The following is a 27187-nucleotide window of genomic DNA, read 5'->3' as shown; positions in this document are numbered from 1 at the left end:
TCAAATCTATGATTGAACTTCCACTGTAAACCTGTTGTAAACACATGATGATGTGAGCGAAATACCGGAGTGAACATGGCTGTAAACGACTTTTGCAGATTATGCGAAGTTAATGCATCCCGAAGTTTGCATCCCGTGTCTCGTTTCCCATTTCCGCGGTCGTTTCGGTTTTCGATTTCTCTAACCTACAATGTAAAACTCGGCGCTTAGCATCTACGTCACGGCTCTCAGCCCGCCCTCTGTTCGTTGATTGGCCCGGCTGTTTCCAGACCGGTGGCAAACACAAAGCTCTGACGCTGTATCAGACTGAGTACAGAAGCGAAATGAAATTGAGCGGAAGTAGGAAGTCTGACGTAGTCAGGCTACAAAAGTGCAGCTTCATCCAGTAATAAAACAAGTGAAGTATTTATGAGTGAGTCATTGAATCATTCACTCAAACCGATTTTTAAAAATAAGAATTCATTCAAATTGATTAAGTAGACTGCAGCAATTAACATTTTGTCAGAACCAGAAAATTGCATGATATTTTGTTTAGCTGTCTGTTCAGAATCATGATCTCTATTTGAAAAAAAAAAAAAAAAGATTCTCAATTTATCCAGATTTGTGCAGCTCTAATAGGACGTATAGTATTGCCATAACGTATGACTATTAGGCTATGCATTTACATGTCAAAGGTAGACCACGGAAAAATGTGTTTTGCTTCAATTTAGGCTAACATAAAAATATTTGGAAGAGACTGACATTAAATCCTTTTAAAAAGTATTTTACTCTGTTTATATATATATGTGTGTATATGTGCTGTCTGAGCTATAAACTGGTGCGCTTTTGCTTTCCCTCGCATCTGGGCATAGCAACAGCACTACAAGACACTGTATTGGTCAAACCTCACTGCAGGAAACCCTACAGTTCGTTACATCTCCTGTCAATCAAACAGAACACGAAGACATGGTTTCCGACTCCAGGAGAAAACAAGGGCACTGGGGTGGATAATTACCCAGCCGTGAGGATGCTGAGAGGCGCAGCCCTCTTCTGTTCTGAACTCTGGATGCCATCAGACCGCGTTTATTATTTACATGCATCTTCTGATCTCTCTGCACCCGAAAGCGTTTGCTTACATTTGATTTGAATGGCTCAAATCTAGATTAGAATGAGGATGCCAAATCATCTGCTCTGCAGAATCCGTTAAATGACATTAGTGGGTTGAATTAACAGTTTAGATGTATTTTAATTGCTTGCATTGTGTTTCGAGAGATCATAAACCCTGCAAGAAAATTTGGTGCATTATTTAGTGCGCTTACAAATCCGATTCGTCTCACAGGCATCGATCCAGGTAAGAATCATATTTCATAATCATATGCATAACGTAAGGTTGCATGCTATTTAACTGTCTCTAGATTAAAGTGTGATTCTGTATGTATGCAGTGCGTTTTGCAGACCTGCATCCCTGCTACATGCGTTGCGCAGCAACCAATCAATCAATGCCATTGATGTTTTCAGAACTGTTACATTGTTGCGCATGATGAAACCTGCTCTATAGGATGCAAGAAGGCAATATTAACAATGACTGCAACAATTCTAAGGTTAATGAGGCGTTATTGTAACTAGAGGGGTTGTAGTGATGCATTGCAGTGCATCATTTATTAAAACACCATCCTTACTTAGATTTAATGACTTGCATATTAAGCATGCTTCAATGACAGCACAGTTAAACCCATGTGGATAACGAGCCGGTTGTACATAGTGTTCTTGATGTAGGTTACTAAGCACCGTACTGTACAACAGTCTGCCTACACACTCCAATTCTGCATTGCAGACTGAATGATGACACACCAAAACACACTCCCACTCGCCAAATGTGGGGCAATGCATGCAAGAGTTCGCTTTTGGCTTCATGTGCGAATAGAACTGTTTCTTTCATGTGAAATATTATATGCCACTGTCATTCAATAGCAAGACCAGGGTAAAAATCAATCAATAAGTGCATTCATACAGTAAGTCAAAACATAACTGACCAGAATACACAAGGAATGGTGTAATATTGGTACAAATGGGGACTGAACAGCTTGATCATTGCAACAAATAGTCATTGAATGCTGCTGTGTCTAAGAAATGGGTTTAACTTCTTGTAGGTTTGATTCATGCAAGTGGGCTTTTACTTTGATGCTTTTATTATTTAAACTGCAACGTGAAAAAGTATGCAATGACATAACTGATAATAATCATAATCAGACGAATTATTGTTTAAAATAAAAGGTATGTAAACAATGTTCTTTGTAAAGCTGCATTGGGAAAAGTGCTACTGCATACTAATAAGTTTCCTTTAGATAGGATTTTCCTCTTTGTGCGTCTCTCCAGTGCAACTTCAGCTTTAATTAGCTTCCCTGTGGAGATGTGGTAAACAGCACCTGATGCAGGAGAATCATTAGCTAATTGGCAGGATCGATGTTTTCCTCCCCTCTCTCTGTAAATCACTCACTGTTGCATCGGATACTGAACTTGCTATCAGTGTTTTTCTAGCCACCTTACGGTATAAAGAAATAGCTCACCCAAAGACGAAAAATTCTGTCATCATCTGCTCAACCTCAAAATGTTTGTTCATCTTTGGTCTTCTATGGCATTGTGCTTCTGGCTGTTCCTATATAAAGCTTTTGTATAACTTTAAAAGACTGAGATATCATGATAAAACAGCAATTGCAGCCTATTTTACTCCCAGGCTGATTAATTAGCTGAAAATTGGCAATTTTGAGATTATTGGAATCAACTGATCACCCCCAAAACCTACAAAAAGACTTAAAGTGGTGGTTGATTTTGATTTCACTTTTTTAATGTTGCTGTTTGAGCATAAACAACATCTGCAAAGTTACGACACTCAAAGTTCAATGCAAAGGGAGATATTTTCTTTTACAGAAATCGCTTTTTAAGGACTACAACAAACGGCTGGTAGGGACTACAACGAGCTTCTTCCCAGGTTGGTGACATCACTAACCATAAAATTTACATAAACCCCGCCCCCGAGAACACACAACAAAGGGGGCGGGGCCATGTTGGGCTGCTTTAGAGAAGAGGAAGAGTTGTTGTAGTAGAGTGTTGTTGACATGCCGCCATTTTACGCCGGACTGCTTCACAAACGAGGGTCAATTCAACGCTGGATTTGAACAAAAGATTAACATGACGGCACATGCTAGTCGATGAGTTGAATCAGCTCCACAGCAACTACATACATTTATCTACTAACCATTCAGAAATGTCCAGTGTCCTTCTGGAAAGGGGGCCGGGAGCAGCAGCTCATTTGCATTTAAAGGGACACACACAAAAACGGCGTGTTTTTGCTCACACCCAAATAGGGGCAAATTTGACAAGCTATAATAAATGATCTGTGGGGGATTTTGAGCTGAAACTTCACAGACACAATCTGGGGACACCAGATACTTATATTACATCTTGTAAAAAGGGCATTTTACAATCCCCTTTAATGGATAATAAATGATTTTGGATTTCAAAGTCAGTTGTAAATAAATATTGAGCAAAACTACTCAATTTCATCTCGGGTATCTCATTTGCATCAGATAATGGAATCTGCATTTGAAAAACTAACCATGTGTCCTTGTGTTTGACCGACAGAAGTTCTCGGACATTCTGCTTTAAAAATGGAGCTCTAACTTCATTGCATAATTCCCAGAGATTTACTATGGCAGAATCAGCCTGAGGCATTGATTTTCGCGTAGGTGCTGAAGTCGACACTTTCTCCGCTGCAGAAGCTGCCGGGGCAACAGTATCTCTCTAGCAAAAACAGCAATTCCTAGAGGATCCCAAAAGGTCTTTACAAATGCGGGGAAGTCTTAAAATGATGTTCACGAAACCCGAGACAAAACTACCACTGTAAATCTGAATATGCAATAACCCCAAACAACATCTGGACACTTAAAAATGCCAGAATGTCATTGAATTAGATACAAAATATCAGTCTCAAATGTTGCTTCTCTACACTTTTTCCAACAATTTTAAGTGTAGTGTGTCCAAATATATTTTAAAAACACAGTATATGATCTCAGTGACTAGTCTGATTACAGTTATAAGTGGTTGATATATAAAAATATATAATTATTGTGTCTTAAAAGCACAAAACAGCAGGACAAGACCAGCACCGGCTCTTCCTTTGATTAATAATACATCACTGCTAAAAACCTTCCCTCACTGAGTCTGAATAATGTATCGGCCCTCGAGATGAATCTGAGAAAAACAGAGCAGGTGAAGGGCCAGTGAGGACAGAAAGAGATGGAGTTAATGATGACTGATCCTGTTTCTGTTTGCTGGCGTCTCTGGCTGCAGACCAGGAAGCTCAGAGCTGCTGCGTCTGTTGTTCAGCTTGTCATAAACGTGTCACTTCCTTTGTCAAAGCTGCTCGCTGACTGATAGGTCTGTGAAAGACAAGGAAAACATTTCAGAAGTGCGAGACAGAGTATAGAGTTGATGACTGTGAATATATTAGCAAGCACCAGTAAAACATGGAGGGATGTTGAGTTGCATCCCAGTGGAGAAACTGCTTCTGTAGTGAGTCAGATAACAAAATTCTGCTGAGAGACGAACAAGTGAAGAACTAGATCTACAAATGGAGGCTTAAAAACACAAAACGTTCGATGTTTAGATTTGAGTTTGATGAACTTAAACCATTTAAGGCAATCGGTTTCCTCAAACCGTTTTAGTAGCTATAGTTGTTAAGACTTAATTAGATTTGTTACCTGAATTCAAACTGTGTGAAAATAAACTTAAAATCTTTAAGTTGAGTTTACTCTAATGTTTGACTAAGCCAGCACTAAAATAGAAGTTAATTTAACAATGTATATGAGTTGACGTGTTTAAATGTTTTAAGGCAATCTGTCTCCTCAAATGGTTTGAGTTACCGTAACTTATCGGGTTTTAAAGTGTTTGTTTACATTTCCTTATGAAATTATGATGCAATATGAGTTACAGCTACAATTTCTTTACACCAAAAAATAATTCTCCTTTCTATGTATTTACGTTTACATATTACACATTATATTTACATTTAAATAGTAAATTATATTGCAATGACAATTCTAGCTACAATCTTTCTTAAACCAGAAAATAATTAATCTTTGTGTACATTTACATATATTTTACATAATATGTATAATACGAAAAATATTTTTCCAAGTAGTAAATAAAATGGATTATTTGAGTGTTTTACAAGAAAATACTATTTCAGTCTTTCTGAATGTTTATTTTAATGTGTTTTCTTTGTAATTATTTATGAATTTTTGATAATCTTTTCAGTACAAATACAGCAGCATTTTTTTCTGTGATTTCAGCCACACAATCAAGCAACTGTTTCTGGCCCGATTATAATTTGAGTCATGCCACATGCTCACTAATAATTTAGTCTAGAGTCTATGTACATCATTGATCTAGGATGCATCCAACACATACTGACCAGCTGTCTGTTTTGATGTCTCATTGCCTTCGATATGACTATATTTAATCTAGCCGGCACAGAAATCGACCGTAATAAATATTCAACAGCAGTAACAGGATTCGGAAGCCTCATTCACTTCTAAGAAACAATCACAGTATATAGATGTATTCATTTGTATGCAGGTATTATTGTAGTCACGTTCAATACAGGCAGCTTTCTCCATTAGTACCCAAGGGAAGCACATTGGAAGTGCCCGGGCTATTTTTAGATCCATGTCTAGGTCACAATGTGAATCATCTTCTCTACTAGGATGCCATCGGCAACATGCGGCTCGGTCTGTTCCCACTGTAACTTGCTTTTGCTGCGATTATTTGCATGGGTGAGTGTTTGTGCATTTTAAAATTACTTACTTCTATAGTATCTCACACTCCCAGAGGAGTTTATATGCTCAGAAGTTGCTCTTTTAAAGCTCATGGATACTTAATGGTATGGTGATATATCTCCATGAAGGAGCCATTTTGCCTCAGATGTTTCCTCTAAAAGTTCTTAGGGAAATAATGAAGAAGTGAGTCAATAGTTGTCATACAGTATAGAGCTGAAAAATTAATGTGAACAGATGAGAAGTGTTTTAGATCATATTGAGATTTGATTGCAGACTTTGCTGTGATCTCTTCTGAAACTCGAGTGGAGTTTCTTCCATGAGGAAACACCTAACTACTTGATGTCTTTGCTGTTTAGGAGAAACATTTGAGACACTGAAGAGATCTTATTTCTTCCATATCAAAAAGTGTCTTTGTGCGTCAGGGCTCTCTGGATCTTTCTCTGCAGTGTTGTTTGCATTTTTCATGGTGTCTCTGTGAAAGCACTGCTGACAGCAGCTGTCACACTGTTGCTCGCAGGAACGGCAATGCAGCGCTTCTTTTGTGCGGCTCCACAAAAAGACTAGAGGGTCTGACAATATCCACCGTAACGAAATTACACTGCATTAGTGCAACAGGAGCTAAAATGATGTTAGGAAGCTTTAAACTCGCCAAACTGAGTGAAAGTTAATCGGTAGCAGAACAACATGGACTGGTTTCCTCTTAATCCTGGATAAAGTGCAGAACGTCTCTGGTTTGTGAACAGTCCCTTTGGTTCTGAAGAGAAAATGTGTGATCATTTTACTTCTGAGTGAAACAAGAAATTCAATGAGGAAAAAAAATATGAAGATGCATTGATTTTATTCATGGGGAAGCGATTGAACAAATTGCTCTTGAACAAGTATCTCTATGAAAATATTTGTTAAAAAATATACAAGGACTTGGTAATATCAGCCAAAAGGTCATTATTAAAATCTGAGTTATTACATTTTAATGAAATATTATGAAGACAAACTGGGGCCAGATTCACAAAACATTCTGAAGATGAAAAAAATTCTTTACTATTTTCATCTTATTTTCTAAGTTAAGAAAAAGGCGAAGTATATTTTGTATTCCAGAAAAAAAGTTCCTCTAAAAAACCTCTAAAAGTTAGGGTAAATCCCAAAAGGTAAGATGATTAATGCATTTACTGTATTTTTTCAAGTATTAAGCATTTCAACAGATTTTATTACCACAATATTTTATTTTAGCATATTGTACATTTGGTATGCATTATATGATTATATTGTAGGATGTTTATAATAAGCAGTAGCTACACTAAAAAAAAAAAAAAACATTTTCTATCTAAACATTCATAAATCAGGATAAATTTTGAGAAGCAAAATTACATACAATATTAAGTTTGTTTAATGAAAAATGTATCAAAATTAAGTGAGTTTATGCATAAAACAAGAAAAAATATCTGCCAATGGAGTAAGAAAAATAAACTTAATTCAAAGGGAATTTTTTCTTACCCCTTTGGAAGATATTTTTTCTTGATTTCTTTTGTCATTTTTCTTCTCAAGTGTCAAAATGTATTTTGATTCATGTATATTATGTATTTTAACAGTGTTGATAATATGATTACTTGCTTTTGATACTTTATCTAAACCAATTATTATTGCTTTATTGTTATTATACCTATGTATTTTAAGTTATTTTACAGGTTATTGTTCATTTAGGACTATTTTTATTGCAAAAAGTTATCCAATTACTCAATTAATAAACAAAATCGACAGATTACTTGATTACCAAAATAATCGTTAGTGACAGCCCTAATCACCATACTAATGATTAGATATTTGTACTCGAAAACAAGACAAAAATACTTAAAAATTGGGATGTTCTTAAAAAATTTATGAGAATTACTTGAGAATTTAGTCAATAACTAGACTTAAGAAGTGTAAAAACTCTTACAAATTCTTTTCTTAATATTTCCGGCCCCAGGAACTTATGTTTAGAACATAAATGTAAAAAGGTTAAAATTACATTTTGTATGACTTGAATAAATACTCAACAAGAGATAATAAAAGGGGAAGGACTTGATACTCACTTCAATTTTAAAGGGGACCTATAATACCACTTTCACAAGATGTAATATAAGTCTCTGGTGTCCCCAGAATGTGTCTGTGAAGTTTCAGCTCAAAATCCCCCACAGATCATTTATTATAGCTTGTCAAATTTGCCCCTATTTGGGTGTGAGCAAAAACACGCCATTTTTGTGTGTGTCCCTTTAAATGCAAATGAGCTGCTGCTCCCGGGCCCCCTTTCCAGAAGAGGGCGGAGCTTTAACAGCTCAACAACAACAAAGCTGGAGAATCTCACGCAGCCAAAATGAGGATTCTCAGTAACGGTGTTCAGCCTTACATTGTTCAAATGTAACTTTGCAGATGTTGTTTATTCTGAAACAGCAACATTACACACTAACTAAAGTTAAAAAAAGTGAAATCATAATCAAGGACCCCTTTAAGAGTAAATGGTTGTAATTGTAATTATGTGTCTTCAGGTAAACCAGCGGCATGTTGACCAGCATCACTGAGAGCATCTTTTGCTGTCTGATGGGAAAGACGACCAGCGTTGTGTTGCCGGTTGAATCATCTGACGGCAAGCCTGCTGACGGGTTCGAGTTCGTGGAGGTGAAGCCGGGTCGGGTGCTGCGTGTGCGCCACATCCTCCCCGAACGGTCTGCAACTACAGAGGCGCAACCAGAGCCGAGCAGCAGCGTCCACTGCAAGCGCAAGATCACGGTGTACCGCAACGGCCAGCTGGTGATCGAGAACCTGGGCGACGTTCTCCACTCCGAGATCCTGCACTGTCAGAACGGAGACGTGGAACAGTGCAGCACGGTCGAGGTGGAGCTGTCCGATTACACCACTGCGCCGTCCTCCCCGGATCCCAAACCCGCTCCGCCTCTTCCCACCTCTGACCAGCAGAAACCTGCTCCTCCGCCTAGACGGCGACGACGGAAACCCAAACGCACTGTGCTGATCGATACGGAGCGATGCATCAGCAGCTGTAAGGGGACGCATTCGGACGTGGCACTGTTCTTCATTCACGGCGTGGGCGGCTCACTGGACATCTGGGGGAGGCAGCTGGATTTCTTTTCACGGCTGGGCTACGAGGTCATCGCCCCTGATTTGGCAGGACACGGCGCAAGCACTGCCCCTCAGATAGCGGCAGCGTACACCTTCTACGCCCTCGCAGAGGACCTGCGGGCCATATTCAAGAGATATGCGAGAAAACGGAACATCCTCATTGGTCACTCATACGGGTAGGCACTGCATTTAAACCCAAATTTATTTAAACATGTATTAAATAAGACATTACTAACAGGTAAATTAAATATAATGAATATATAGGCTAATATAGTGCATATATCTAGTGAAATACTCCCTCTAGAGTTCATTTCTCTAGTGAACTAACATGCTGTGGACACTGAATGACTGGCCTGAGGTAAATGTAATGCTATGTGATATATTATTCTCAAGCTGTTTTATTGATGTCTTTCCTTGGTTGAGACACTGGTTGAGAGATTACCCATAAACATATCTATTAGAGCTGTGACGGTAGGCATAACAAGCGCGCCACCGTGGTCGTGGAGTGTCACCGGCGGTAGTGTGACATTATATATAGGTCGCGTTAATCGAAAATTTTCTGTCATTGATGGAATTTTTTTAGAAGTGACGGAATAAATCTGCAGCCCGTCCGTCATTTTGACAGATTATGTAGCTTGTGACTGTAATTCCCACCCCTGTCCAGTAGGTGGTGAGTGCGCTCCAGTGTGGCAGCAGAGCGCGAGTTCAATCTCCAGAATAAAATGAAAACGATGCGCTTGATTACACACAGACGAGCACCCAGTTTAAATCAATTTTATAATAATAAAGTTACTTATGCATGCTTGGCTAATTAAGTTTTGGTATTTTTCTTGCTGACTAAGTTTATTGTCAACGAATGGCTTTTCTGAGGTATAACGTTACGTGACATTGTTTGCAACACTGATTGAACTGACGTGATACAGATTTTGGTATGCTACTGTATCTTTCAACATATTTTTTGATTTTCATTCATGTTTATTTCGTTCTGTGTAGTAAAGAGGAAAGGATGATCGCATTCACTCACAATCCATTACAAGTGTTCAAGATGAAAACTGAGAAGTGACGCAGTCTTTAACTTTCTTTTCATAATATAAATAAATGCATAGCTATTCCTATTTGCTTATCCTGTAAGTTTGTGAATAAAAATGTAGACGAAATCAGAAGCTATTAAATGGGTAATTATTGATTATGATGGATTTTTTTACGATCCTGTCCATCAAAATGACGGCGAAACGCAAGTCTAACGCAACCTCTGATATATATATATATATATATATATATATATATATATATATATATATATATCAGTTCAAAATACCCCATAGATTTTTTTTTTTTTTCATTTTTTTAACTGCCTATTTTGGGGCATCATTAACTATGCACCGATTCAGCGCGCGTCCCTTTAAATTACGCGCTCCCTGCCCCCCTGAGCTCTCGACGATAATACAGTAGTGATGGGAAGTTCGGATCATTTTACTGACTCGGACTTTTGAGTCTCGTTCAACAAAATGAACGAATCTTTTTTCGAGTCATTTCGTTCATTTCGTTCATTTTAGCAAAATGTAATTAAAATGTTACGTGTTACTTCCCCAACACATCTACTACTTATGCAAACGTTGATCCCACTACAAACAATACAAAACTACAATGCTATAAGATTCAGAAATGATTAATTCATTACCTGGGTCTTCAGTTTATGACAAGCTGATTAAGCTCACCTCACCTCTTGTCTGACAAGTCTTCGGGTTTAAGTCATTCCTTAATGACGTGACAGGCAGTCCCATGCTAAATCAATGCATTCTGAGCCGGAAAGAGAATTGATTAGTTCTCTTCATGAGTCTTTCGGGTTTTGAGTCGTTCCTTAATCACGTAACAGACCCATACGCTATTTCTGACATTTCTGTCACTGTTTTTGTTACTGTTTCTTGGGGATCTGTGGTGTGTTATTATAAATAAATAAAGCCCTGTTATAAATAAAATATTGATTAATTTATCTTTTTGACTGTCTATCTGTAAATAAACACTAGGCTATATAATAATATAATAATCCAAGCCTACAATACAAAGTATTTATAGCCTAGTTTGTTCATTTTTACTCCAATTTTGAGTTATAATAATTGCTTTTCCTAGGCAGACTTGACATATTGGTCTAATATATGTATAAGAAGATTGCTCAAAAAGGACATAATGACATAAATTAAAAGCAAATAACATTTTGAATTTGAATTATTAATGTTAGTTTAAAACATCAAGGTTATGATAACTTCAGCTTTAACAGTTGTAACACAAACTCAAACAAAACTGGAGAGTTAACGTTATTTACTAATAAATATAATGCGCTTGGGTCACACAGCATAGTGTATGGGTCTGTCACGTGATTAAGGAACGACTCAAAACCCGAAAGACTCATGAAATGAACTAATCAATTGAATCATCAGGTGAACTACTTCTAGCAGTACAGAACCTGTAGAATATTGCACATGTGCGACTGAACGAATCACCCCCCGAGACGACTCGTTCTTCCCGAGTCACATTAAAGATTCGTTCAAAATAAACGAATCGTTCAAGAACGACACATCACTATAATACAGTGCATTTACAAAGTTCACACAGCTAATATAACCCTCAAATGGATCTTTACAAGATGTTCGTCATGCATACTGCATGCATGCATCAAATAATTTAAGTACAGTATTTATTTGGATGTTTACATTTGATTCTGAATAAGTTTGATAGTGCTCCGTGGCTAAAGCTAACATTACACACTGCTGGAGAGATTTATAAAGAATGAAGTTGTGTTTATGAATTATACAGACTGCAAGTGATGAAAATAACGACAGTCTTGTCTCCGTGAATACAGTAAGAAACGATGGTAACTTTAACCACATTTAACAGTACATTAGCAACATGCTAACGAAACATTTAGAAAGACAATTCACAAATATCACTAAAAATATCATGTAATCATGGATCATGTCAGTTATTATTGCTCCATCTGCCATTTTTTGCTATTGTCCTTGCTTGCTTACCTAGTCTGATGATTCAGCTGTGCACAGATCCAGACGTTAATACTGGCTGCCCTTGTGTAATGCCTTGAACATGGGCTGGCATATGCAAATATTGGGGGCGTACATATTAATGATCCCGACTGTTACGTAACAGTCTGTGTTATGTTGAGATTCGCCTGTTCTTCGGAGGTCTTTTAAACAAATAAGATTTACACAAGAAGGAGGAAGCAATGGAGTTTGAAACTCAATGTATGTCATTTCCATGTACTGAACTCTTGTTATTCAACTATGCCAAGGTAAATTCAATTTTTGATTCTAGGGCACCTTTAAAATAACTGTTTTCTATTGTAGGCTATTTACACTAAGTGCAGAAACATACTATGTAGAAGTTTTAAGATGAGAATTAATTTCATTGTCTTCAATCCACATAAGCATAGGTTAAATTGAAGTTTACTTTATGATTTTTGTTGCATTAACTGAACAGTTCTATAATTCTCAGAAGCCTGTTTCTCGTACTGGCAAGTTTTTATGTGCAATTATTGCTAACCCTGGATGACCATTTTGTTCCTGTAAAGGGTGTCGTTCTGTACGTTCCTGGCACACGAGTATCCGGAGCAGGTGCATAAGGTGGTGATGATCAATGGAGGCGGCCCCACGGCGCTGGAACCCAGCCTGTGCTCCATCTTCCAGCTGCCCTCCTGCGTCCTTCACTGTCTGTCTCCCTGCCTCGCCTGGAGCTTCCTCAAGTAAGACCCCACGACATGTCACATTTCTATGGTTTCTGTGACGGGTTGAAAATGACTTCTGCAAAAAGTACACAGTCATTGTTAGAAAGCATGTCAAATAAAATCTGTCTCTTCTTGTTTTTTCCACACAGAGCTGGTTTCGCCAGGCAGGGTGCTAAAGAGAAGCAGCTTTTGAAAGAGGGAAACGCGTTTAACGTCTCGCCATTCGTTCTGCGAGCAATGATGAGCGGTCAGTACTGGCCGGAGGGGGACGAAGTTTACCACGCTGAGCTGACCGTACCCATACTGCTGGTGCACGGCATGTATGACAAGTTTGTGCCAGTTGAAGAGGATCAGCGGATGGCGGAGGTTTGTGCAAATCAGATTGTGCTGTGATTGTAATATCAAGATGGGGCTTTCTTTGGCTGCGTCACAAATCACATACTTCTATTATGCAAGATTTTTGCTGGTGAGCTCCTGAAACCTGTTAAGAACAAGTCCAAGTCATAATTCAACTCAAAATCAAAAGAAAAAAATATACGGAGCCCTACACATGACATGCAGGAAAAAAATAGTAGGCTAAATCGTGCACGCAATTTACTAACTAATTGTTCCCTCGATTTATAAATTGTGCACACGATTTAGCAAATCAAGGGAACAAAAAACAACAAAAAAATGAAGCCTATTTTTAGAATTTTTTTGCAAATAAAATTAAATTTATTTTGCAAATTAAATTAAAGCAGTATTTAATGTACTACCATTTTTGTCATATTGCAGTCATAGATTACTGAAGTACAGTAAAAATACGGTACTTCAATACTGATAATCTAATGAGATTCACCCCTGAGAATAATGAGAATTACATTAAACTCAAAAGTAAAGCATGACAACTTTGAGGATTTATTGTCAGAATTGTCTTGAAAATAATGTCACAGTGCAAAAACTCTTATGGTCCTAAAAAAGCCACATTTGCATCTTTGTGCAAAATATAGTTTATTATATATTAATATATATAATTTATTTAGATGTGTATATAATTTATATAAAAGAGGGTATGCAATGACGTCTCTTTCCTGCCGAGAGTAAGGAAAACTGTTTGTCTAACATCTAACCATTCCTCTTTGTAGAACACAATGCTCATCATAATGAATGTTTATTTTAATTTTATTTTTTTTATAAATGCTGACAAAAACTTTACAGTTGTGCAGAATATAAGATGGTAAATATTTAACTGATGAGTTGTCAATACAATATGTAACCTAGGGTATGATTTTACCCCCATTTTAGATGTGTTTTGTGTGTTTTCGCATCATTTAAGCTGAACACTAATGCTGCCACTCAGTGGGTGTAACCTTCATTTTATTTCTATAGCGCTTTTCTCAATACAACAGCTTTGCATGGGTAAACAGGAAAATAATTCAATGATGCTAACAGAATTAAATTCTGCTGTAAAGCAGATAGTAAACATTCATTATTCAGTTGAAATCAGTTCATTTTGGTTCAATAACTGTGTACATCAATTATGAAATGAGTTCAGTTCAGCTATAAAGCAGCTCTACAGAAAACAGTGATGTGACCGCAGTGACTCACTGTGACGTCATACCCTCGTAGCATCAATTTTTGATTGTGTGGTAAAATGTTAGCAGAACAGATTCACAAAAATATAATCTCATGTATGCAGGATGAATAGTATGAATTAGGATGCAGCCTTTGACTGTAATCAGTGTGTGATCAATGGAGGTGTAACAGTGCGATGTTGGCTCACTCATGACTCACGGCTCTCTCTCATCAACACAACAGTGTCTCTGTGCTGTAATGGGCTGTTCATGAGTTGAGGAGCATCACACGTGTCCTCATGCAGATGTGCTCTGAATCAAACACTGGCATCTCATTGTTCTGCTGTAACTCTTGCTGAAGTCAGTCAGGACCTCCTGCAGGCACACAAATGTTAAAGTTGAGCTTTTCTGCAAAGCTGTGCTTTAACTTTATTAGAAAATGCAAAAATGAAACTTCGACTGAACCATCACTGATATACAAACATACAAAATAATCATAAGTTTAACATTAGTTTTTTAATTTATATTATAATTTAAATATTTTTGATAGTTTACAGTATATGTAACTAACTTATATATATATATAATCTAAATTAATATTGTGTATTATTTATATAGTATTTAAATTATATGTAATTTACATATAAATTAGATATTTACACATACATTTAAAAATTGTATATTTCATAAATGCATTATTTACATAAACATTTACAAATGTGTCTATTACTTATTTTACTTATTATATTTATTTTTAAATTTCTTTATTATATTAAAATAACTTTTATATAAAATACATTATAAAATATACATTTTGGTAAAGTATGTAATGTTTTATATAAACATCCAAATAAATTATTTATATAGTATTTAAATTAGATGTATACACAAATTTTAAAATGTTATATTTTATTATTTATTATTTACATAAACATTTACATGTCTATTTTATATACACACACATATGTGTTTGTGTGATATATTTATTTTTAAACACATATATAACAATTTATTTTAATTATTTATTATATTAAAATAATATTTATATAAATACATAAAATACTGTAACAGTATGTAAATATTTTTTATAAATTGTTTGCAAATATTTAAGTTATATGATGATTTATATATAAATTCTATAGATACACAGTACATCTAAATATATATGTTATATAATATTCTACAATATCATAAATACATAATATAATAAAATAATCTTTTTATAAAATACTTCATAAAAATATATATTTTTCATGTCTTTGTTTCAGATCCTCTTGTTTGCGTTCCTCAAAGTCATCGAGGAAGGCAGTCACATGGTGATGATGGAATGCCCAGAAACGGTCAACACGCTCCTGCACGAGTTTTTCCTCTGGGAACCTGACAATTCCAAAAAGGACAAGGTAACAGCTGAGCAGACCACAGCCGACAACGCCACGCCCGTCCAGACGCTCAGTGTCGCCAATGGCAGCGTCACGGGGACACCCAAGGTCAACAAGCCCCTTAACAAGTAACCTGATGATTGACGTTTGTGGGGTAAACCAATCAGAAGGCTGTTGATGGCAGGCTGAAACCGTCACCTTGGCTGAGAGCTGATTTTTGGTCAGAAGGCCCTAGCGGGTGTCGAGACGGGGGTGAGAAAGATTCACGGGTTCAAAGAGACTCTAGCAATGAAGGGAAAAAAGAAGCAGCTGATTTTAAACCAATAATGATGGTTTATGACATCACGATGCCTTTGTATCTCTCTGCTACCTTTGGACAATATCTTTCCTTCTTGTGCTGTCTAAACAAAAGGACTGGATGTCCGAAATCAAGTGTGTCCAGGCGGGACTGAACTATGAGAAAGAGGTTATTTTTTTAAAAAAACAATCCAACCCAAGAGAGAGTTTAAACTCAACATGAAATGACCCATTTTACTTCCATAATAAGACATAATGGCTGTTGCATACAGTACCAGAACAATTACAAAGAGCGGCTTTTACTTTAAAATGGCATGCACAAATTGTGCACAATGTAAATAGGGTCGCTTTCATGTTGACTTTAAAGGACGTTTGTACAGAGTCCGTGTTCAATGTCATGCGTTCTGATTAACTCAGTCATACAAGTACTAATATTGAGATCAACACATTTTAACACGTCTTCCCTTATAAAACAAACCCATCGCTTGGAGCTCAAGAGAAAACAGACGTATAAAACACCCAATTCTGTTAAAACATCTGAAAACTCCTTGAAAGAATAAGATAACGTACTGTAAACGAACACATGCTAGCTACACATTATTTCACTTGAAACAAATTGTATGAATTTAACAACTAAACAACAGATGTCGGTTCACATGATACAGGACAAGCAAAAACATCACATGGAAATCGACCGTCGCAATGCCAGTAGGCACTTGTTTGTCTCTTAGCAACTAGAAAGTCGGGCACTAGAGCAGATACACGAGAGAGAGAGAGAGAGAGTTATAATGATGCTGCTGGCCAAAATATGACACGGTGCTGAGGAAAAACAGGATATAAGCTATAGCATCACAGTGCATTCAGATACACAGCTGTAAGTGTTCGAAACCCGACTGCACAAAAATCTAGAATCTGATCATCAGGTTGATCCAATCATGTGCAGTGTGAAAACACAACGCAGTTAAGCTAAATAGGACAGACCGTCTGGCTATGCAAAGAATAACAGGGTGGCTTCTGCACGCCTCTGGCCGGTTACCATGGAAACAGGTAGTCAAGAGCAAAATGGATTAAGCACAGGAGGTCTGGTCCGTGTGACCCGCCCATCATTGGGAGATAATTGCACACGTGCACGTCAAAGACATGACTGAACGTTTATGCAACGCAAGCAGTCAAACATCACATGAATTGACAAATTTTCAGGTATTTATGTAATTAACAAATGTCCATTTATTTTAACAATGTTGAATCCACACTTTAGATATTTATTATATTAATAATAATTGGACACAGACAAGAAAGATGATTCAAACATCCTCATATCGGAGCTGATGCGCCACAACTTGGGCAGTTTAAAAAGAAATGCACTAGTGTTCAAAGGTTTGGTGTCAAATTTAAGAAATGTATACTTTTGTTCAGCATTAAATTGATCAAAATTAACATTAAAGACGTATAATGTTACAAAAGTTTGCTATTTCAAATCAACGCTGTTCTATTGAACTTTCTATTCATGAAAGAATTCTTAAAAAATGCAGTATGCAAATCAGCATAATAGAATGATTTCTGAAGGATCATGTGGAGTAATGATGCTGAAAATTCAGCATTGAATCACAAAAATAAAATACATTTTAAAATATATTCACATAGAAAACAGTTATTTTAAATTGTAAAAATATTACTGTTTTTGCTGTATTTTTCAGCCTTTGTGATCTTAAGAGACTTCTTTCAAAAACATAAAAAAAAATCATCTTACTGACTCCAAACTTTTGAACAGTGGTATAACTGCAAATTCCCATTTTAACAATAAGTCCGCACATTACAACAATAAAACATACTGACTTAACTCTACTTCAACAGAAGGAAGTCTACACTTTTTTTTTCTTTTTTGATGTGCTGCTAAGTAGACCTTACAGTCCGCTAAATGATTACTGTGTGATTGATAGAAGGATTGAAGGAGATGTTCTGGACTGGATTACATGGGAAATGAGTTTGTCTACAGCGATTACAGCTGAAGTCAGTGTTTAACATCAGCTCAACACCAGTGTTACCAGAGAGAACGTTCTAGCAAAAACTACATTTACCTGTACAGTGATGCACTTACTGTACAATCCAAGTCTGTGGAGTGTTACTGGATTTTACATGGTCATAATAATGGAAATAACAGTGATTCACAGCGTTAACATGTACTGTATGATGTTTAAGTCTTGTGGCTATATATTCAAAATGGTGTATATTTTATATAGTGCCCCATAGACTTCCATTGAAAGTGCATTACTGTACATGCAAAAATGATTTGTTCTGACAGATGTTGTTCATACAGCTAAAGTTGCACCAAACCCAGAATATCTATTTAAATGTTACTTGCATATACATTTTCATTGTAATGCAGTGCAGAGGATGCACATTTTATTGCAGTCACTCCTGTGAATTAGAAAACAAAAACTATTATGTGCTTTTGACAAAAACTTGCCTATGCATTTGCTGTGGCTGTACTACCTAAAGGTCTGTTCACACCAAGAAAGATAACTTTAACGATAACTATATTAGAGTCCACTAGAGCTGCACGATTCTGGATAAAATGAGAATTTTTTTAGTTTCAAATAGAGATCATGATTCTCCCACGATTCTGAATACAACTAAACAAAAAAGGTTCTGACAAAATATGACTTACTAGACTAATTAATTAATAAGTCACAACTGGGTCATATAAAGTCAGAATTGCGTGATATAAAGTCAGAATTACGAATTATAGTCATAATTGCATGATATGAAGTCAGAATTGCGAGTTAAAGTCATAATTGCATGATATAAAGTCAGAATACGAGTTATAAAGTCAGAATTGTGAGTTATAAAGTCAGAATTGAGTGATATAAAGTCAGATTTGTGAGATATAGTCAGAATTTGGTCATATAAAGTAGGGATGTCCAGGCCCGATCACGTGGTTTCAGACTCGATCGGAATCGGACGTTACCTCCCGATCAGGACTCGGATATATGTATTAGGGGTGCAACGGTTTTCAGTAAAAAATCGAACCCTACGGTTCTCCACTTACGGTTAGGTACGCACTTGCACCGCGGTCCATCTCGAATGACGACGCATCTATTGGTTAATATGGTTTGTTTAAAATAGCAACGTGGAAAACAGACAGACAGAGTTCAAATAATGTATGTTTCAGTCGATGGATGCGCAAAACGTTACAACAACGATAATCAGAAAGCGTGGACAAAACAGTTACTCTTTGTAAACTGTTAACTGCGAGTGCCGTCTGCTCTAATGTCCAGTCATTTACGCCGTCATCACCCGGGTGTTGATACAGGTGAGACCTGAACAGCACACGTTGCTGTCTGTGTTTAAACTAACTCATTTAAGCCTTGCTGATTTAAACCTTCAAGAACAAGACGCGAAAGAGAACTTGCACGCGCTGTGAGAAGATTTGTGTGCACTCATCCGAAGCGCGCACACGCTTATTTCAGTCAGCGCGCAAATACTGAGTTCTCTTTCAAGTCTTGCGCTTCAGCGGACAAATTCATACAAAAATTATGTCAACATGCCCGTCTTAGCGAGTATCCTAGCAAACATAGTCGGTTATGTCTTAAGTGAACGTATATTAGTCGAGAAAGACAGCGCATGTGTAACAGTATATGTCTTTATTTATTTTATACAGTAAAGATAATATGCAGTGATATTTTATAATTTGATTACTTTATCCATTTTCTGTACGTGAAAACGATTGTTAGATTCCTGAAAAACCTGAAAAGCACTGTTCCTGGATCTGTTTTTTTCGCTCTTCTTTATTCTTTTTCATGTATTATAGAAGTATCGGATCGGGACTCGGTGTCGGTAGATACTCAAAATCAAATGACTCGGACTCGGACTCGATGGCAAAAAAACGTGATCGGGACATCCCTAATATAAAGTCAGAATTACGAATTATAGTCATAATTGCATGATATAAAGTCAGAATACGAGTTATAAAGTCAGAATTGTGAGTTATAAAGTCAGAATTGTGAGTTATAAAGTCAGAATTGAGTTATAAAGTCAGAATTGAGTGATATAAAGTCAGATTTGTGAGATATAGTCAGAATTTGGTCATATAAAGTCAGAATTACGAATTATAGTCATAATTGCATGATATGAAGTCATAATTGCGAGTTAAAGTCATAATTGCGTGATATAAAGTCAGAATAAAGTCAGAATTGAGTGATATAAAGTCAGAATTGCGAGTTATAAAGTCAAGTTTATATTGCAATTCTGACTTCATATAGTGTAATTGCAAGTTTATCACCCAATTCTGACTTTATATCTCGCGAATGTTAGAAAAAAACACAATTGTGAAAAAAAAGTAAGAATTTCGACTCTATATCTCACAATTCTGACTCGTAATTGCAAGTTTAAATCTCGCAATTCTGAGAAAAAAAGTCAAAAATTGTAATAAAACACACCTTTTTTATTTTTTATTTAGAGGTGAAAACAAGCTTCCATAAATGCAGGATGGATTCTGATTGGCTGTCATTGTTTTATCGTCAGTCAGCTGGGGAAAAAAATATTGTCATTAATGTTGTTGTGGACTCTGCTATTCTTTTAAAACAGTTTTTAGAACTATATCTTTATCGTTACGTTATAGTTATCGTCCTTGGTGTGAACGGGCTTTAAATCTTGTAGATAAAACACCATAAATGAGCAGTACGTGCGTTTCGCTTTTGGATTTTGGTCATATCCTGCCCTTAGGCTGACGGTTTTAAGAGGGTTTGTAGTTTTAACATCATAAGGAAAATATATTTCAAAGATTTCATATGTTTACTAAAAAAAGAAAGCATCACTTTTGCTCATATTTAGGATTGGCAAAAACAAATCCCACAGAGACTTTGTGGCCAGTGTGTAATCACCTAACAACCATGCAAAACACCCTAGCAACCATGTAGCAACATTCTAAAAACCACTCTTAGAACTCTCAGAGCAATCACATGATGGAACAGTTGCATAAGTGTTTCTGAAGACACAAAGAAAGGATGTGACAGTTTAAATCCCTGGTTTCTAATTCACAGACAGGAGCAATAATGCTTTTCTATGCTAATGGTAGTTCTGGCTTTCCTCTGAGTGCCTGGGAGTGTGTTTTCAGGAGAGATGAGAAACAATAAAATACAATAAATGAACAATACTGGCCAAAACTGTTATAAAAAAGAGAGAAAAACTGCCAAAGGTCCCTCTCATGCGTCAGGAGCGAAAATGAGTCAAATGGACTAATATTTTTGGACCGTGTGAGTGAAGTGGGTTTGTGGGAGATGAATATTATATACAGACACTGAATGACACTAAAGACTGATTGTGATGATGATGAAGAATTCCTCTTCCTCTGGTCGTGTACTGATGCCAGTACCCCATTGTGAACATTGTGGTCCAGTTTGTGTCAAATGTGTGTGTTGCCTATATATCTATGGGAAAGTACTATACCATGCACTGCCTGAAATTATGTGCATATAAAAATGTCATGAAAAGTATGATGAAAATAAAAAATAACAACAATCGTCTTCATGTTTCTTTCCCCCCAAAACATCAAGGGTCGATATGATTCTTCATGACAGTTGCAATCTCACCAAGCAACCACTAGATGGAGATAAAGATACTAAAACGGCTGTTTCTGAACACTTTGCTTGTTAACAGGATGTAATGAGTATTAAATAATACTGTATTATTATAACCCAAGATAAATGAATTGGTTTTAAAGTGTATTTCCCAAAATCTTTGGTTACAGCCAGGCTCATAAATACTAGACTTTCTTCTGTTTCAGTGTATTGTTATAAACACAAACGCACATTTCTGAGCAGTGGTCAGGAAGTCTTGAATCAAAGAAAATGGCCAAATATTTACACTTCACTACTTCACAACTTCCACTGCCATGGAAACGAGCTCAGAAAGCTTTCATAATATCATGTGACTCGTGGGTCACATGACAGTCCCACACCCTGCATGTATATTTTCATAAAGCCTTTACTAGAAGTCAAATTTCTGTGTAGTCTGCCTGTCTGAGGCACTAATTTATGATATGAACATATGGCAGAAGAAATTCATCTTCATACAGTATTTCAGTACGCTCAGAAGCATCTGGTGGTTTGAATGACATGAACTGAGGTTTTCGAGAAAAGCCCTGCGCTCTCGACATAATTCACAAAAGTAAATACAACATGTTGATTCAAAGCTAAAAGCAAACCTAAAGGAGGAATCATTTTCTCCATGAGGTTGTGGTTTGAATCACCGTAATTGGTTGCATGATTTGACGAGACATGTTTATAACATCTGGTTATTTTGAAAATTCTTCTGACAATTAAAAATACCTAATTACAGTAGGGAATTCATGTAAAGTTCATGCAAACCACCAGAACGGGCGGAAAAATAAGGACAGTGAAAACCAAACGTATGCTTGTGTGTCATTTTTCAACTTATATGAAAATAAGTTGGGGGGGGGCATCGATTCATAAATAACACGCAATGGTAAAATAAGTAAAAAATAAATAAAAATCATTGATTAAGATTACAATCGATTAAGCTGTTTGATACAGCAAAAATACAGCCAGCAAGTAATTTTTAAAAATTGTAATATATAAATATCTATAATTACAGTTACATATTTATAACATACATAAACAGCTCCATTTTTTTTACATTTTAATAAAAAAGTATTTTATATACACATTTTATTGTACACATTTATTTTATATAAATATTTTATTATATATATATATATATATATATATATATATATATATATATATATATAAGAAATCATTTTTGTCATCATTGTCTATGCGGTCAAAATAAATTGTCTGAGGTATTTCGAAATATATCAGAAGCCATTTCAAAATATGCAATGCCAAAACAGATGTGTCAGAGTTTCCATTTCATCTTTGAACACAAATAATTATGATTCATTGTGATTTTACATTTTTTACAATCATTATCAGGATACAGTCCAGAACACGAATAGTTGAATAGTTGAACCTCGCTGTCTTACTGTCTTACCCTCGGACGCTGCAAAGACACTGGTACATACTGTATTTGATTTGCAAACTCAATGCAGCTCTGTGAGCGGTCGGTCATGATCCATCAGATCCTTTCTGCAACACATCATACATACTTGGGCAACAGTTTAGTGTGTGGAAGAACAATCCCATCAGACTAAATGACTGATTTCACCCATAATAAAATCTGCTAAATAAAGTCTTCTGCAAACACACACATCTGGATGTGATTCCACTGGTATTTCTTTATATCTTTCACTGAATGGCTAGTGTCCACTGCACTTTTGTTTTATTTAACTGGCGGGTGATAAAAAAGAAAAATCAGATCAGAGTTTTTTGTTTTATTTGAAGTATTAGAAACCCATAAAAAACTTTCAGGCATGTTTCCCCCTAATTAAAAACAAATCTATTGTAAATTTCTCTTCATTTATCCCATAGAAACAAATGGATAACTGGGATTAATTTGTCCCCACACTAAACCAATTATAACTCTCTTCAACAAAAAGAGAGGAAGAAAAAGGAAATAGATTCTTTTAAAAATCACTTTATATTTTTAAAGTGCCCTTATTATGCTATTTTAAAGTTTCCTATTTTGTTTTAGCATCTCCTACAACAGGTTTACATGCATCCAAGGTCAATAATAATATACAGCGCAGCATCATCTTATTTCTCAAAGAGTCTGAAAACGGTTTGTTTGAAGATCCAGTCAGTTGTGATTGGTCTACTCTGCTCTGATTGGTCAGATGGCCCAGTCAGTCTTACAGCATGTGTTGGAAATGAAACTCTTATCGAGTTTCAGCTCTTTGTCGTGCACTTTGATTTTTAAACTTTGCAGACCTTTTACATTCATAAACAGCTATATTACACACTGCATGAATGGTAATATTTGAAAAAGCATAATAGGGGCACTTTAATAAATTTTCTTCAAGTTATAATTAAAGTTACATTTTTTTATTAATTATAAACTATTCATTTTGACCACCTCTTTTCTACCACTTTAAAATATCACAGTTAAAAATATCAACAAAAAAATGAATGTTTTGTCTCTGAATTGCTCTAATTTCATTGCAAAACTATATGCAATTTTCTTCCTGTGCAACACAAAATTTTTGAAAATGTTTCACTAAGCTGTCTGCCTCACCTTCACACTTACAGTTTCAGCTCACATAAACACAAGAGGCCCAACACCCGAGAGAGACACCGCAACAGGTCAGGACACATGTCAAACATCTGAAGCGCCCCGTTACAATAACAAAACTCAAAGGTCTCGCATTTCAACGGGAAACAGCCAGGAAGGGAGCCAGAGCAGAGGGAGTCGATTCAAACGTCTGATTGAATACTACGAAACAAATAAACAATGCACTCGAAATCTGGTGCTGGAATGAAACCACAACTCTAATGCACATACTTTGTTTTAAATCATCGGTTCATTTCAGGACAACTATCATCGTTGATCAAATCCAAACAACAGGGGTAGAATCCGGGAGGTCCGGGGGGTCTGCGGCAACTTTAATCTGAGGGCAATACCTCGCTTTTCCAATCCACTGAGATGATAAAACCGCGGTGCACGAAACAGAGCATGACAGTGAGTGGCCACTTTTCAGAAACTTTGGAACCAGAAGTCATTTTCTCCATAGTGATTTTAAAACAATTGAGTTCTGAGCCATGAACCAAACCCAGGATGAATCACAACACGACACACTTCGAGCTGAAGCAAAAACAGAAAAGAAAAAAAACCCCAATAACTTAATGGCTTTTTGAGTAAATAAACTGGTGGATTTATGTGACTCATCACAGGAAAATTACATCATACCAAACCTTCACTTCACTCAAAATACAATCAAATATAATCAAAAATAATAATTTCCTCAACATACAGGGCTCCTTTTGAATGGCTGTCAATGGAGAAAGATGTGACACTGAAGACTGGAGTAATGGCTGCTAAAAATACAGTTTTGCATCACAGGAATAAATTACATTTGAAAATATATTTCAATAGAAAACAGCTATTTTAAATTGTAATAATATTACTGTTTTTACTGTATTTTGATCAGATATATATGGAAGCTTGTTTCCACCATGAAATAAAAAAATAAAAGAGGCAATTTTGACTTTTTAATCACACAATTCTGACTTTTTTTCAGAATTACGAGTTATAAAGTCAGAATTGCGAGATATAAAGTCAGAATTGTGAGATATAAAGTCAGAATTTATATATAAAGTCAGAATTGCATGATATAAAGTCAGAATTGTGAGTTATAAAGTCAGAATTGATATATAGTCAGAATTGTGAGTTATAAAGTCAGAATTACATGATATAAAGTCAGAATTGATATATAAAGTCAGAATTGTGAGATATAAAGTCAGAATTGATAAAGTTAGAATTGCATGATATAAAGTCAGAATTGTGAGATATAAAGTCAGAATTGCGAGATACAGTCAATTGCATGATATAAACTTGCAATTCTGAGAAAAAAGTCAGTCTTTTTTCCCCTCACAATTCGACATGTATTCTAAAGTCAGAATTGCGAGATATAAAGTCAGAATTGCATGATATAAAGTCAGAATTGTGAGTTATAAAGTCAGAATTGCATGATATAAAGTCAGAATTGCGAGATATAAAGTCAGAATTGCATGAAATAAACTTGCAATTCTGAGAAAAAATGTCAGTCTTTTTTCCCCTCACAATTGGACATGTATTTTAAAGTCAGAATTGCAAGATATAAAGTCAGAATTGCATGATATAAAGTCAGAATTGCGAGATATAAAGTCAGAATTGCGAGATTTAAACTTGCAATTCTGAGAAAAAATGTCAGTCTTTTTTCTCCTCACAATTGGACATGTATTTTAAAGTCAGAATTGCAAGATATAAAGTCAGAATTGCATGATATAAAGTCAGAATTGCATGATATAAAGTCAGAATTGCATGATATAAAGTCAGAATTGCGAGATATAGTCAATTGCATGATATAAACTTGCAATTCTAAGAAAAAATGTCAGTCTTTTTCCCCCTCACAATTGGACATGTATTTTAAAGTCAGAATTGCAAGATATAAAGTCAGAATTGCATGATATAAAGTCAGAATTGCAAGTTATAAAGTCAGCATTGCATGATATAAAGTCAGAATTGCGTGATATAAAGTCAGAATTGCGAGATATAAAGTCAGAATTGTGTTATAAAGTCAGAATTGCATGATATAAAGTCAGAATTGCGAGTTATAAAGTCAGAATTGCATGATATAAAGTCAGAATTGTGAGTTATAAAGTCAGAATTGCGAGATATAAACTTGCAATTCTGAGAAAAAATGTCAGTCTTTTTTCCCCTCACAATTGGACATGTATTTTAAAGTCAGAATTGCAAGATATAAAGTCAGAATTGCGAGATATAAAGTCAGAATTGCATGATATAAAGTAAGAATTGTGAGATATAAACTTGCAATTCTGAGAAAAACTGTCAGTCTTTTTTCCCCTCACAATTGGACATGTATTTTAAAGTCAGAATTGCAAGATATAAAGTCAGAATTGCGAGTTATAAAGTCAGAATTGCGTGATATAAAGTCAGAATTGCGAGATATAAAGTCAGAATTGCGAGATATAAAGTCAGAATTGCGAGATATAAAGTCAGAATTGCATGATATAAAGTCAGAATTGCATGATATAAAGTCAGAATTGCGTGATATAAAGTCAGAATTGCGAGATATAAAGTCAGAATTGCGAGATATAAAGTCAGAATTGCATGATATAAAGTCAGAATTGCATGATATAAAGTCAGAATTGCATGATATAAAGTCAGAATTGCGAGATATAGTCAATTGCATGATATAAACTTGCAATTCTAAGAAAAAATGTCAGTCTTTTTTCCCCCTCACAATTGGACATGTATTTTAAAGTCAGAATTGCAAGATATAAAGTCAGAATTGCGAGTTATAAAGTCAGAATTGCGTGATATAAAGTCAGAATTGCGAGATATAAAGTCAGAATTGCATGATATAAAGTCAGAATTGCATGATATAAAGTCAGAATTGCGAGATATAAAGTCAGAATTGCGAGTTATAAAGTCAGAATTGCGTGATATAAAGTCAGAATTGCGAGATATAAAGTCAGAATTGCATGATATAAAGTCAGAATTGCGAGATATAAAGTCAGAATTGCATGATATAAAGTCAGAATTGCATGATTTAAAGTCAGAATTGCGAGATATAAAGTCAGAATTGCATGATATAAACTTACAATTCTGAGAAAAATGTCAGTCTTTTTTCCCCTCACAATTGGACATGTATTT

The 27187-nt window shown here is 35.8% G+C and overlaps 1 protein-coding gene and 1 long non-coding RNA gene across 2 annotated transcripts in view; one reads left to right on the top strand and one right to left on the bottom strand.

Annotated features, from left to right (window-relative positions):
* The first annotated feature begins 920 nt into the window (after positions 1–920).
* Positions 921–16068, top strand: abhd8a (abhydrolase domain containing 8a). Its single transcript, XM_048164107.1, has 5 exons — positions 921–1330; positions 8339–9103; positions 12511–12681; positions 12813–13029; positions 15485–16068. The coding sequence occupies exons 2-5, from the start codon at positions 8352–8354 to the stop codon at positions 15725–15727; spliced, it is 1383 nt and encodes a 460-aa protein (XP_048020064.1). The 5' UTR covers positions 921–1330; positions 8339–8351; the 3' UTR covers positions 15728–16068.
* The window catches only part of LOC125251155, a 63297-nt gene continuing 48723 nt past the window's right edge, over positions 12614–27187 (bottom strand). The window contains exons 2-3 of the long non-coding RNA XR_007180931.1: positions 14426–14591; positions 12614–12739 (exon numbers count right to left, since the gene is read on the bottom strand). This is a non-coding gene — a long non-coding RNA (uncharacterized LOC125251155). The remainder of the gene's footprint in view (positions 12740–14425; positions 14592–27187) is intronic.

This window comes from Megalobrama amblycephala, linkage group LG17 (genome assembly GCF_018812025.1).
Source record: "Megalobrama amblycephala isolate DHTTF-2021 linkage group LG17, ASM1881202v1, whole genome shotgun sequence".
Classification (NCBI taxonomy): Eukaryota; Metazoa; Chordata; class Actinopteri; order Cypriniformes; family Xenocyprididae; genus Megalobrama; species Megalobrama amblycephala.
The sequence above is the reverse complement of the archived record's forward strand: the minus strand, read 5'-3'. Positions and strand labels throughout refer to the sequence as shown.

Coding starts and splice junctions, on each gene's coding strand:
- abhd8a (XM_048164107.1), top strand. CDS start 8,352: ATGTTGACCAGCATCACTGAGAGCATCTTTTGCTGTCTGATGGGAAAG. Junction 9,104..12,510: donor CTCATTGGTCACTCATACGG/GTAGGCACTGCA, acceptor GTTCCTGTAAAG/GGTGTCGTTCTGTACGTTCC. Junction 12,682..12,812: donor CTCGCCTGGAGCTTCCTCAA/GTAAGACCCCAC, acceptor TTTTCCACACAG/AGCTGGTTTCGCCAGGCAGG.